Source organism: Rhododendron vialii, chromosome 12a, assembly GCF_030253575.1.
Source record: "Rhododendron vialii isolate Sample 1 chromosome 12a, ASM3025357v1".
In the NCBI taxonomy this organism is placed as follows: Eukaryota; Viridiplantae; Streptophyta; class Magnoliopsida; order Ericales; family Ericaceae; genus Rhododendron; species Rhododendron vialii.
The window spans coordinates 1,743,666-1,758,403 of record NC_080568.1 but is presented as its reverse complement, the minus strand read 5'-3'; the positions used below and the strand labels follow the sequence as shown (position 1 = coordinate 1,758,403).

Genomic DNA, 14,738 nt, shown 5'->3' with positions numbered 1-14,738 from the left:
TATCTAACACGTAGGGGGCCACGAGCCCTCAATATGTCGCTTGCCAAGACCGCTTGACTAAACTTCATACCAAGGAGTTAACACGCCTCGCTTAGACCAAAAAGGCTAGATTAATGAAATTCCGAAAACCAAGATTTTAAGCCCGAAGGTTTGAGAACCAAATAACCACCTAAGTCCTCGGGAAAGATTACCCCGAGACTTGGCCTATCAACTACTCACACATAGCTAAAGCATGAAAGAAAGCATAAAAACGAGACATGACTTTTAACCGATAAAAACGAAAATAAACTTGATATTATAAAAGATCTAGTCCGTAGGAACAACTTTAATAAACGAGAAATTAACAAACGAGAATTACTTACTTGAGTTCTTAAGGAATTACACTAGAAAAGCTTGAAAGACCATTAATGGAGGAAAATTAAAAGCTATTAAAGACCTAGATAACAAAGGGGAGAGAGGAGACCCCTATTTATACACAATGGGTTTCTCTCTCCTCAAATATCTAAAAACATACTATAAAAGGCAAGTATTCCATAAATGGAAAGTCCAAAAAGTAGCAAAATATCTGGTCGGAAGCTCTCCGTATCGATACAGAATAAGCAAAGTATCGATACCACATCGTTAAGCTGAAAAGGCCAATCTCCCGTAACAATCCCGTATCGATACAGATTATGACCGTATCGATACGGGAAGCTCTGCTTGGAAAGGTAACAAACGCGTATCGATACGGTCCAAAATCCGTATCGATACGGGGAGCTTATCTCTGGTCTTCAGGCCAGCCTCCAAAACTTGACACCCGACGACCGTTGGCTTGCCCGATGCTCCTCGCCTTCGTTCTTTGGTCACTTTGGCACCAGTTCCACCGGGCGATGATTCTTGAATTAACTTGGGGGTTGACTTTGCACTCAAAATACGCCTTTTAAGGGCGTTTTGCCTGAAAACACTAAAAACACACCTTACGTGCAATATCGTTATAAAAGCTAGATAAATGCAAGTTAAAGCAACATAAAACGGGACTAGTCGCACCAAATATCTACAATATTGGGTGCGCATCATCCACTCAGACCTTGAGCTGTTTGTAAGCAGCTTACCCAGGTCTGCCAAACAAGAACATTCTAGGCCTTAGAGCTACTTGTAAGCAGCTTGTCCAAGCCTAAGCTGTTTGTGAGCTGCTTGGGATGTCTCCATGCATGGCTGCCATGTGTCCCAAGCCTTGCTTCATGCTGAAGGATAGTAAAGACTCAGGCCTTAAGCTACTTGTAAGCAGCTTACGTAGACCTACTAAGCAAGAACATTCTAGGCCTTTGAGCTACTTGTGAGCAGCTTGCTTCCCAAGCATGACTCAGCAGTTTATGGCCTTCTTGACTTGGTTAGTTTTAGGCCTGAATAAATCTGAAAAAATGGGCCCAGACTTGAAAAACTAATTTTGGCCTTATTGGGCTAAATAGGCCTAAAAAACTAGTCCGAACTTTAATTAGTTGGGCCAAGGCCTGAAAATGGGCCCAGCTCTGAAAATCAATTTGGGCCTTGACTAATTAGGCCATGCTCCAAATATTAATGTGGCCTAATTAATTTTCAAACTCTCTCCTGCCCTTCCAAACTCAATTTGGCCTAATTGTGGCCACTTTAAATTCTACCAAAGGCCCAATTCAATTAAGGCCTAATTCTACCAAGCCCCAATAAGCCTTGCGAGCCCATGCCTAGAGAAAAACCTAGGTTTTAACTGATTTGGACCTACTAGAAGGCCTTATTGTTTCTAAAAACTGGCCTAAGCCTGGATAAAACTCTCAGACTTAGTGGGTCGACCCAAGACTTTGGCCAGTCCTGGGCCCGAATTTGTGAAAGTGATATTTGGGCATAAATTTGGCTCAGGCCTTTGAAAACTCAACTTGATCAGTGGCATTCAAATCGGCCCGATTTCGTAGATGACCGATCATGAGACTTTTCAAGGCCTGAGACCTTCATTCAAGGCCTTCTTCTAACCAACAAACTGATTTTTTGAATTTTGGCCAAAAATGGGTGTAAACTGTTTGTAGTTAAAGACAAGTGCCTTTCTTATGGTTTAGTGGTAATGCGATTTTGAAACCTCAACTAATGTCCGAGTTTGAATCCTGGCAGATTACTTTCTTTTAAGCCAAAAATAATAAGCTGCACAATTGTAACTATTGTGTTTCAAACCTAGCTCAAGGAGGATACAAGGCAACCACCTAAGCTGCCGAACCAAAGCATTTGGCGTGCTCAATATAGACCAAATTAATTATATAAATAATCATATGTATTATTGTTGTTTAATTAAATTAATTCTAAAAATATGTAGGACCCCATCCCATGATTTCACTTTGGGCCGGCCCCGTCTCCATGAAGTGCAGAGTATTCAGTATAAACACACACCTTATCATATCCAACTTGGTTCTTCCTTTCAATTTCATTCTTTGTATTTTGTTTAGAAATGGCATCAGAATTGCCAAATTGTTCAAGTTCTTTGACTGGTATTAATGAACTCGAAGAATTGGAAGCCAGAAATCCACGAATCCCTTCTTAGAGATTTATTAGAAGAGGAAGAAAATGACCAAACCAATACTTATGCAGTTCAACCTGTAGATGCAACCAGTATTGAAAATGTTCATGCGGTGATGTACGACTGTGCTGATTTCTCAGTGCATATAATGGAGTTCCACACAAACGACTCTGCGTGGCACGATATCATGGAAAAGGTTCCCTCATTGCCAATGATGAAAGAGATGACGTGGTATGGAGAGTCGTGTGGAAGAGATAGGCAGAGGAATGGTGGATTTTGTGGGGACTGGATCAGATGAATCAGATGAGTCTGAGCTCTATCATCGTGGAGTAGTATCTATGCATCATGATGAAACTACGTATGGCTTCTTGTGGCAGCATGACAACTTTTAGGGGCTTTTTGGCCAAATAAGCCAATTAGTCTTAAGAAATCCATTAAGTTGTAAAAGGCATTCTTATTCAGCTCAACAGTTAAAATCTTGGACATAATTCTGAGAGAGAGAGAGTCCTATTTCATTGCCCACGTCTAGTACACCTCTGCTATGTCAATTACAACATTAATTGAAATTTTTTGCACACAGTGAGAAATCTTCTTCTATGCTAACTGTGGTTGGCCCATTTATCATCACTTTTCTGTCCCCCAAATATTCATTCTCCTTTTTTTCAGTGGTAAGAACTTCATTGAAAAATAAAACAGTTTACAAGGATAAACAACACAAAGGAAATAAAGCTATACTGTAAATGAAACATCTGCACTAGCTCGATACAAAAGGTGTTGTTCCCATACAACTGGAGACTGTGCCTGATGAATGTCCTTGCTATCCACCTTAGTAATCCTGCAGCTTCAAGATCTCGTGTCTGAGGTTGCGCAACGGAAAGAAATTCTCAAAATGGCACTCATTCTGCCCTCCTATCTGCTCTGCATCGCAACGTTTAAACAATTAGTAAATATATCTTTGGCTCACTATATTGCCAAGAACATGTTTTATGGATATTCAATGTGCAATAACAAATAACACAACTTAATTTTTTTAATCGAATAATGTGTTTACATGTTCTACCAGGATTAGTTGTCTACTATTTTTTTGCTTCCGTTCTACACAAAAGGTGCTCAGCAGCCTGCGACAAAACAAGATTATATAACAGATTCCCCAGACTTCTTCCACAGCTCGTGATTCATACTTGAAATGTTTTTTCAAAGAGCATGACCAATAACAAAACTGTAAGGAATGGATGCAACGGCTATCTGTAGCTTGATTTACAATTTGCTTTTCTAGATATGACACATGAAACTGTAAACATATCTCAATGTTTGACTTCCAGGGAATTTTGTCACTGATCACTAAATGAATTATGGACAATGAAGAGACTAAAGAGAACGTCATCTTTATACAAAAAGGGTGAATGGTACCTATCTCAATTAACTCTTTCACGAAGATTATGACACCATTGACGTCAAGTCCAAATCTTCATCGGAGTCTGGCACATTCAAGTCCAAATCTTCATCGGAGTCGGGCACATTCACATAGTCATAGTAAGGATTTGCCTGCCATGCAATTTAAATCAAGTTCAATTGTTCATTGCATATGAAAACACCGATATATATACACTTACACGATGATACAACTATCCAATCCAAGAAAGCCCAATTTAGCCTATCAATGATCCACATGCACAGATAAGCTAGATAAATAAATTCTTCACTTCATTATCCTCTAAATTCTTGACCTTTTTTGTTGCACTCCATATATTTCCACTAGAAATTCATCATCAAAACAGTCTTAGAAATGAGTTTCTCCTCTAATGCCTCATAATAGATTTTAGAATGAGAGCTTCAGCCATGTTCATTAATTCATCTAATAGAAACATGGAATTAATGACTATTTTCTTCTACAAGATCCATACCTCAGGTCTTGGAGTAACTGCTCCAAAACTGTGAAACACTGGACAATCAAAATGAGGGGGTTCTAGAACAATGTATGCGCCTTTATTGTTGTACCGTTTTTCTGCTGGTGCCTGCTGCAAGAAAGAAGTAGACATAACTAAATATTCATCCAACTTAACCAAAGAAGAGAGTAACTTCCAACATTTACGTTAGGACAATTCATCCAACGCATACAATCAAGTGTAAATGCACAAAAATATTGTCCAGACCTTAAAACCGAACATATTAATGTCTCATACTTGGCAAAATCTTATCAAAGGTCTGGTGTTAAGGGATTCTGTAAATCTAGATTGTTTGTTTTTTGAGAAATAGTTAGATTCAGCAAAAATCAGCTATCATGATCAACATATAATTACCATCTTTTAGGATAAGTAGCATATTTTCTCAAATAGAACTTTGACATTCAACTAATCTTACTACCCAAGTTCGATTACCTATTGCGATTTACGAAAAGGAACATCACATTCCTATCAAATCAACACATTTGCTTTTTCCTGATACTATCTGATGGTAGATAAGTGAGGTCAGCATCGGCCCTTATCATGCTTATCGGTAATCCTTCTTGTTGCCGATACAGTTGAAGTTCAGGTCTGCCAGTCCACTCTTTACTTTTTGGAATCTATTTTGGCATATTACTTATATTGGCTCTTTCAGTATCTCATCTAACATCGAAGAATCTCAGGGAAATGGTCAATTGGGGGAGCGAAATAATTAGGGGAGCATGAGAATACTCTATCTGTGATGGTCTAGTAAAGTGATTTGTGGTTTGGACCACCCTGCGGTATCCCAAAGAAGCAGAGGACAAAAAAAACCGGCTTAAGCAGGGACCTCTGTCCTTACCAAAGCCAAAGTAGTAGAGTGGAAAAGATTCGAAACAAAAAGCAAAAGCATGTTTAAGAGGTATATATCAACAAGTCAGTCCTCTGACATCATGTCCAAGTTAGAATTGTTTTTGTTAGTGTGAATATCAGGTCCATTGAAGGATATGATCAGCTTAATGTCCAAAGAATCAAAGAACTATAACTCCTGTTTGTCAAGGTTCCAGAAAGATGTATTGGCCTCATGAAGCAACGTTGAGGGAAAAGGGAAGGCATAAAATAGAAGCCAATCATTATATGCTTCCAAATTGAAACCTTTGATATAGGTCCTGTCTCTGTGTCATATCCATAAACCCAATTTTGAAGGCATTGAAATATTTACTACAAACATATAACCAGTTCTCATGAAAAACTTACTCACCTAATTTATCAAGTAGGTAAAGTTTTTTTGCCAGCCCATACCCCCAATGATTGGGGACTAGATGGGTTATGTTATGTTGTTGTAAAGTTTTTTGCCACCCAGTATCCTTACAATTTATAATAAAATAAGTGACAAAAGAAGGCACACTTTTTCAAAATTATATTTTAGTAGAATAAAGAAGAATGCAAAATAGGCAAACAACTATAAATAGCAGACAAAATGCTATTCCATTATGTAGCCCAACTAAAATTGGAAACAAGATTGAATCCACCTCAAATGGTGGTTATTTCAGAATAAGATTCACAAATCTAACTTTAGATTTACCAATAGTTGGATAGCCTTATTCAATTGCCCATAACATACGTTGTAAGGAGATGTAGATAAAATCACAATAGAAGAGAAAATACTAAAGTTGCAGATGCAACTAGAGCAGCCTCAGGGAAGACGATCTGACATAAAAGTACCTGGAACTGGGGATAGTCAGGAGCGCTAAACACGGTAATCAATTTCCCGGACTCCACGACATGATCTATTGTGTACCCTTCATCCATCCCTTCTAGACCAGTCCGCTTTTCTCTTGCATCCGGACCTTCATGTGATCTGATTATTAACTGCAGAAACAAGTATGTTACCTGGAACGCGGATAGTTTCGGAACGGGAACTGAAACGCGGTACGCCACATGCTTAAATTGTGGTACGCTAGGGGTAGGCTTCTATAGATAAAAAAACTAGAACTTACTCTTCCAAGCGATAAACATCTAGTGCAACTAAACATTGTTTGTCAAATTAATGAAATTATTATACAAAACACATTTCTAGGAGTATAAAGACTGAATTTTTTACACTTTCTCCCACCTAAATTCCATTTTCTCTCTATTTTTACCATTATAAGTTGACATTTTGGGGAAAACTAAAGGGATTACTTTGGATCACTAAATTTACCGTTTTGGAACGGTAGTGTACCATGCTTTGGAACATTCGTACCAAAACGTAATTCGCTAGGGTAGTAGAGTTCACTGGTAACATAGGAAACAACGATGGCAAATGACTAGTTAGGATGGAACATTGTATTCCACTATGTAGTGTCATACAACTTGATAGATACTATTAAACACAAAAGTATATCCAAAGATGACAATGACAATAAATAGGTGTTTTTTTGTTTGTTTGTTTTTTCCAGTGCGGCTCCAGAATATTTGGCCAGGGTATTCATTAAATAAAAGCTCTTCAAATATGTATCTACTAATTTTACTTATAAAAATATCTATAAAAAAAAAATCTATATTATAATTGGTATTAACCTTCTAATAAGAAACATGCCAATAATTTAACCCATTATGAAATATTTAAAATTTGGAAGAAATCACAAACAAACAAATAATCATTCACCACCAGAATGTGGTGAGAGAGAATTTTGGCCCTGTGAATATAAGAAGGCAAGAGTTTTTGACATTATGGACTTGTTGGACAGTTTGCCAACGTAGGTAAGGTGCTGACTGTGATATAAAGCCTTCCATGTGCTAAATAAATGTTAATTTCGAACCTATAGCAACAATGACGATTTTGGAAAAGTACTGAGTGGTGTCAATTGACTCACAAGTGAATCCATCCTTTTGGTTAGGTAAGTTAATGTTTATGCTAAATGTTCAATTTTCCTGTGAGGGGTGTTCAAACCAATGGGTTGAACTCAAAATATATTAATTATCTGCATGAAATCAAAACTTGGGGTATTCCCTTGAATACCATAAGGTGGTGGCTATGAAGCCGCCAGTGTGTTTTTTTCTTTGGGGGGGAGGGGAGCTTACACCTGAGGCGAGAAGTACACAAGATTAAACAACCAATACATTTTTCCATGCAACACTCAAGTTCTACTCTACAGAGAAAGAGACTTATGCAAATTGCAACCAGAAAACTATACTCTATACCGATAAATCAACTGTACTCTTAGTTCACTACAGACCCCATCCTTCAGCATCGAATGAAACATAAGCTCGAAAGAATCAAATTTAGTAAATGCAGCTACACAGTGAATTTTAAAATTGTCAACTAAAGCATTCTAGTCAAGTATCCAGAGTCCAGAATTGTAAAGACTGTGACTAATGAGTTAAAACTAATAAGCATCTTTAAGCATCACTATCAGCCTATGTTCTATTATTATTGCTTGAAAAGGAGAGAGAGATGTTGGATTGATATACACTGCTGAGCATGTTTACCAAAAAATTAACCTTTGGTCAAAATTGGTGCAATATCACGGTGTCAAATCTTTGGTCTTTTGGGAGGTGATGGGTTCAATTCTCCATGGTATTAAAACTTTGGTTGACGGGAGGGCACAATTCTCCCCATTTGCTGTGGTTCCCAATTTTCATTCATCTCTTCCCTTGTGCGTATGGATGTTTGTATCTCTTCCTTTGTGATGGGATTTGATTGTGAAGGGAGTAGGAATAGCCTGATATACATTTTTAAGCCCATTTCATTAAAGCTTAATCCTTTAGGATAATTTGAGAGTTACCAAAGAAATGAGATGATGTAACAATTTGATCAAACTTTTTGGTATTTATAGGTCATGCATTCTCCAATTTGATAATAAAAATTTAGAACACGGAAAGAAACTCATCAAAGCATTGACCAACAGCAACACTGATATGTAAGCACAATATAATTCTGAGTAAAGGGAACATTGCATTTTCAATCACCTTTAGGTTAGATTTCTTTAGGAATTCTTCTGTGCAGTCCGGGCCCCATAATAGACCGACTCCTCGCTCTGTATTTGGAGAAAGGCCAAGGCTCATTGCCGGGTCTGACCACAGGACATCACCCAGAATTAAGTTGGAACTTTCCTCTGGATTGACCAATTCCCTTTTTGCCTTTGATAAGTCGTCCAATGACCCAAGAACTAAAGAAGTCTTCTTTCTCTTCTTTCCTCTAGTTCTGGTAGTGGCTATAGAGCGAAAAAGCCCTCCATGTGCGGTGTATACGTGTCCTCCAATAACAGAGGCTAGAGGAAGACATTTAAAACAATTTAAGCATTTCCCGTAGACATCCTCTCCTTTATCCCCATATTTGGCCTCCACTTCGTTCTTGAATCCATAATTCGAAGTGCAGTACTTCGATTCATGATTACCTCGAAGAAGATAGACCTTCTTGGGCATAGAAACCTGTAAAATGCACATCATCCAGCGAATGTTTATTTCTTCAACACAAAATAAATAAATAAATAAATGCAACCAAATTGGATTATATCTGCACAGTGGTCCAGTTATACAAAGAGAAGCATAAATTGTCTTCTAACAAAATGATGACATTTTGGGTGAGCATGAAAAGAAAGCTTGAACCTTTTACTTTTATAAATATTTTTTAAAGGGGCCGATAATGAACAACAAAATTGTATAACTTGAAGTCTTCAAACAATCCAATAACCATGATGAAATTCTAAGATTAGGATACACAAAAAAGAACAGCAATCACTAGCATAGTGTGCAACCATGCTCACTATATATTAAATCAAACCGCAAATAACAACTCAACATAAGAGACATAGCAACCTTCCGGTTTCAAAAAGTAAATGTAGTCCAAACGACCAAACCTCAATCAATTGTAGGTGTCGTAAAAATAGCATGTTTAACACAGATCATCTATAGCAAATCCACATACTGGGCGACATTCAAATTTCAATTAACTCAATTCTTCACATTCTTAAACCTTCATATTTCATGTCATTTTACCAATTTAAAGCTCATCAAGTATCATCAGTGTCAAACATGAAAAACAAACATGAAAAAGACAAGGGGAAACAACAAAATCACCAAACAAAGCTGACACCATTAAAATGCCCCACAACCTAAGACACAACAAAGCTTTGATTTTAGAATTCAACAATGTACTAAAGATATGCATAAGTGAATCTTATATACCTTCCATGCCAATAAGAGAAGGAAAGTCTCAAGACCCCAAGCCCCTCTATCGACATAGTCACCATTAAATACAAACACTTTGTTGTCTGCCAGAAATCCCGCATCGTGTAGCAAGAAGATGAGGTCATGCAACTGCCCGTGTATGTCACCGACCACCACAACCTCCGAATTGGTGTCCAACCCGTCAACTCGAATAACATTAGGCTCTTCCATAAGGATTTCAGAAGCACAACGCACCAATTCATCAAACACTTCTACGGGGAGTAGTGTAGGAAATTCCGAAGCGGGTATATTTTTTGATGCCCAATCAAAGGTTTCCATAAGGGATATCACCCAATTTTGGGTTAGAGAATCAGACGGCCATTGAATGGGTATTTGAGGGGGTGGTTGGATATCAGATTGGTTGTCCAGAGAGTGTGTGACGTTGGGAGCTGATGTCTCAAGCATACCTTGCAATAAGGAGTTAAATTCAGAAAAGTTACCCTTAAGGTGCTCAGCAAAGGTGGCCTGCAGCTCAGCAAAGGTCGCAATATCCGTACGAATGTCTATGAGTTCGGTATGAAAGCTCCGTAATTCATCTGTGATTGAAGGCTGGGCGGGTGGAGGAGGGTTGGCAGTGGTGGCAGCTGAGGAGGAAGATGCATTGTCACCCGGAGATGGTGTTTGGCCAATGGTCATGATTGCGTGCGAAGAGTGGTGGCCGGTTGTACGAGTTGGCTCGGAACAGAACCCTATTTGAAGCAGACCTAGTAGAGACAATTCGGCATGGTGCTAGAACCCTGTTCAGAGATATTTTGCAGGTATTGACCACCGATTTGAGCAGTGAACTTAGCGGAAAGGGGGGACAGGAAAGCGGGGTACTTGTCCGGGTGAGGGTTTAGGCCTTAGAGCATCTCCAACCGCTTCAGTTGAGAGTGAGTGACAGAGGGAGGGAGAGAGAGAGAGAGGCGAAGCGAGGCTCAAAACCTCGCTGGGTGTGGTACTGTAGTAGTCGCCGGAGAGACGAGCCGAGGGGTTTTGAGGGGTTTCACTCTGGGGTTCAGGAGAGAGAGGGGTAAGGGGGACTAGGGCAGGGTAAATTTGATTTTCCTTTTTCTTGGTTCGAGTCACAGAGAACATTTTCCGAAAATTAGGACACTCTAATCTGCAGGTGAAATTGATTCTCAAAACAATAAAATAAGCGTGTGACTCCTCTTTTTACTATGCACACACCCTTTTTTGACATTATCAATGGAAATTTACTATTTTGTATTTTTCACACGTTTAAGGACATTATTGTAAATTCACGTAGTCTACATAGATATGAAAGAAAAAAATGGGAGTGTCAAGTGTGGATTGTGAAACTAAAATGAGAGTGGGAAAATCATTTTTCTAAATTAAATAAGCTACCGGTGAAAATTGAACCCAACAACAATAAACGAGAGGCGAGAGATAGATTGAGAATATGCGAGTAGCAATAGTAGGAGGATATTGTGCACTCTCCGGAGCTCTCTCAATGCTATTCTTTTCTTATTATATTGATTTTTTATTTGAATGAATTGTTTTTGCCGATAATATATATATATATATATATATATATATATATATATATATATATATATATATATATATATATATATATATTAACAGCACCATGCACTATTTTTGCTTCTGTACGTCATGGTTTGAATCAGCACAAAATTCCCTTACAGCCCGAACTTTCAAAATTAAGCTATAGAAAACCAATTTTATGGGACATTAATATTTATTTGGTGAAAAATACGAGATTGATAAGACAATTCCAAATTTCATTACTATTATTAATTGCAGTTGGTTCATGCTATAAAGGAAAAAACTCATACAATCAAGTCTTCTAAAGTTCTAGATGTGTTGTTAATTGAATTGAATTGATTATAAGTTGAAGCAACATCATCTTTCACTTCAAAATTCAAATAATTATATTTTCAGGGAAAAAATAGATCACACAAAAGTATAAATTCATAGAGATTTCAAATGTGAGTGTGTACAGTATACACCCTTGAATTTAGGGCCACCTCTGAGTCCCATTATCCCTTTAACAGCTATATACTAGATAGAAAATTAATTTTGGCATTCCACTTTTAGCCATTGGCACTCCATTTTTTGTTCTTTTTATATTTGAAATTACAAAATTACCCTTTAAAGTGAATGAACACAAACAAAATAAAGAGTAATTCAGTAATTTCACATAGAATAAAGACAAAAAGTGAAGTATCAATGGCTAAATGTGGAGTGCCAAAATCACTTTCCTAGTAGATATATAATTCATTTCATTTTTTTTGGGGTGAGTGAGTGGGACTTTTATGTCCATTAGTATTTTGATTACCCTGGAGCTTTGTTTTGGCAAGCATTAGTTAAAAAAATGTTTAACTAATCCTCAGAGCAAACACAATGTATAACTAGGAATGACAACGGAGAGGGACGAGTTTTGATGTATCCGATCCTAAAATTCCTGAACTCTCCCGCCCCGCCCTGAAATCCGACCAGGTAATAAAAAATTCCCCAATTCCCACCGCTATCGGGTAACGGGTTTACTTGCCCCGTCTTTTTCTCTCAATTCTCGATCAGAAGAATGCAACAATAAAACAATAGTAAATTAGAGGCCGCCCCCGTTTTTTAGCCTCGGTTTGAAACCAACCCTGAAATATTTTTCCGATCCTAGATAGGCTCGGTTACCTACTTGATGACTTTTCTGCCATCAAATATCCCGTCCAAGAGTAAATGAAAACTGAACTTATTCCCACCCCTCTCTCTCTCTCTCTCTCTCTCTCTCTCTCTAAACAACTACCAGTAACACCACCAACACCTCTCTCTATGTCTCTCCCTCCACCGATGGAGAAGCTCCGACCACCGCCGCCATCGTCTCCTCTCCGACAACATCGCCGTCGCGCAGCCACCACCACGCCTGGTCCTTCTCTGCTACATCACCAGCGAAGGTGGGCGAGACCATGATCGTAGCTCTTCGAGTCAAGATCTGAATTCGCTACCGCCCTCAGCGGCAACGACAACGATCTGAATCTGCCGCCGATCAGAGAAAGATGATGTGGGCGGAGCGAACGAAACTATTGTGGACACCGAGGCCGCGGTGCTTGCCGGAGCACGAGGCACATGAAGACGACGTAGGAGACGGAGGCCCATTGAAATATCTTCGATCCAATTTCAGAACACAGTTTTTTTGAGATTCATAGACCAATTGAGAGCAAATCAAGGTAATCAGGTCAAATCTCAGAATTGTGGTCGGATTCAGAGCATCGCGGGTCGTCATGGTTGTTCTTCTATGAAAATGAAGAAAATGTTAAACTGTTGTTGTGCAAATAGTGAAGCTATAAATCCTTTTTTTTAATTCATAGCTATAAATGGCTATGAATTCAAATTACTCTAGGGACAGCCCAGTCCTCAACCACTTCTTGAGTAATGCTTCACGTCGGTGATTGTAAATAAACTTTTGATTACCTTTTTTTTTTATTGTAAATACACAATTTCCATATTTGATTTTGATTACCTTTTTTTTTGTTTAATTTTTGTTCGTGTGTGTATTTTTTTATAAAAATTGTGTATTTTTCTATAAAAATTGTGTGTTGTTCATGTGAACTGTCTATGAGAACTGTGTATTTTATATGAGAACTGTGTATTTTTCTATGAGAACTACATATTTTCTATGAGAACTGTTTATTTTAGTGTGTGGTAAGACTATGTGAACTGTGTATTTTTCAGTTCTCATAGTCCAGTTCTCAAAATCAGTTCACAAAATTAGTTCTCTATGAGAATAGTCACTTCTCATAGTCAATTCTCATAGAATTGACTATGAAAACTGACAGTTCTCATAGAACTGACTATGAAAATTGACAGTTCTCATAGCTTAATTCACTTCTCATAGTCAGTTCTCATAGCTTAATTCACATAGTCACTTCTCATAGCCAATTCCCATAGAATTGACTATGAGAATTGACAGTTCTCATAGCTTAAAATACACAGTTCTCATAGTGGCTCATAGCTTAAAATACACAGTTGTCGTAGAACTGACTATGAGAATTGTGTATTTTATGTGAAAACTGTCTATGAGTATTGTATATTTTCTTTGAGAACTGTGTATTTTATGTGAAAACTGTCTATGAGAACTGTGTATTTTTGTATGAGAACTACGTATTTTTTATGAGAACTGTTTATTTTAATGTATGGTAATACTATGTGAACTATGTAATTTGTGTATTTTTCAGTTCTCATAGTTCAGTTCTCAAAATCAGTTCACAAAATTAGTTCACAAAATTAGTTCTCTATGAGAACAGTCATTTCTCATAGCCAATTTTCATAGAATTGACTATGAAAACTGACAGTTCTCATAGAACTGATTATGAGAATTGGCAGTTCACATAGCTAGTTCTCATAGCTTAATTCACTTTTCTTAGCCAATTCTCATAACCAATTTTTCTCATAGCCAGTTCTCATAACTTAATTCACATAGTCACTTCTCATAGAACTGACTATGAAAATTGACAGTTCACATAACCTGTTCCAATAGCTTAAAATACATAATTCTCATAGTGGCTTATAGCTTAAAATACACAGTTGTCATAGAACTGACTATGAGAATTGTGTATTTTATGTGAAAACTGTCTATAAGAACTGTGTAGTTTCTATGAGAACTATGTATTTTTCTATGAGAATTGTGTATTTCATGTGAAAACTGTCTATGAGAATTGTGTATTTTTCTATGAGAACTGCATATTTTTTATGAAAATTGTATATTGTTCATGAAAACTATCTATTAGAACCATGTATTTCCTATGAGAACTATATATTTTTTATGATAACTGTGTATTTTACATAGTTCACATAGCTAGTTCACGTAGTTCAATTCTCATAATCAGTTCACAAAGCTAGTTCTCTATGAGAACAATCACTTCTCATAGCCAATTCTCATAGAACTGACTATGAAAACTGACAGTTCTCATAGAACTGACTATGAAACTCGGCAGTTCACATAGCCAGTTCTCATAGCTCAGTTCACGTAATAAGTTCTCTATGAGAACTGAGCGGTTCTCATAGAACTGACTATGAAACTCGGCAGTTCTTATAGCCATTTCACATAGTCGAGGGTATTTTTCTCC

At 37.6% G+C, this 14,738-nt stretch overlaps 1 protein-coding gene across 4 annotated transcripts; it reads right to left on the bottom strand.

Moving 5' to 3' along the window:
* Positions 1-3,113: 3,113 nt before the first annotated feature.
* On the bottom strand, positions 3,114-10,758 carry LOC131311831 (serine/threonine-protein phosphatase 7-like). 4 transcript variants are annotated; one of them, XM_058339416.1, is made up of 7 exons: positions 9,613-10,675; positions 8,395-8,856; positions 6,166-6,312; positions 4,423-4,533; positions 4,031-4,063; positions 3,929-3,997; positions 3,114-3,431 (listed from the first exon to the last, which is right to left on the bottom strand). In XM_058339416.1, exons 1-6 carry the CDS (start codon positions 10,288-10,290, stop codon positions 3,956-3,958), a joined length of 1,473 nt encoding a protein of 490 aa, XP_058195399.1. In that variant the 5' UTR covers positions 10,291-10,675; the 3' UTR covers positions 3,114-3,431; positions 3,929-3,955. The 4 variants fall into 4 exon arrangements, with proteins under 4 accessions (XP_058195399.1, XP_058195400.1, XP_058195397.1 ...); XM_058339417.1 differs by having other exon boundaries at positions 3,114-3,427; XM_058339414.1 differs by having other exon boundaries at positions 3,929-4,063; positions 9,613-10,758.
* Between the last annotated feature and the right edge of the window lie 3,980 nt (positions 10,759-14,738).

Excerpts from the sequence above, each read along its gene's own strand:
- LOC131311831 (XM_058339414.1), bottom strand. The coding sequence starts at position 10,290 with ATGACCATTGGCCAAACACCATCTCCGGGTGACAATGCATCTTCCTCC. Across the intron at positions 8,857-9,612 it reads TTCTCTTATTGGCATGGAAG|GTTTCTATGCCCAAGAAGGT; the intron begins GTATATAAGATT and ends TGCATTTTACAG. Across the intron at positions 4,534-6,165 it reads CTGACTATCCCCAGTTCCAG|GCACCAGCAGAAAAACGGTA; the intron begins GTACTTTTATGT and ends TTCTTGCAGCAG.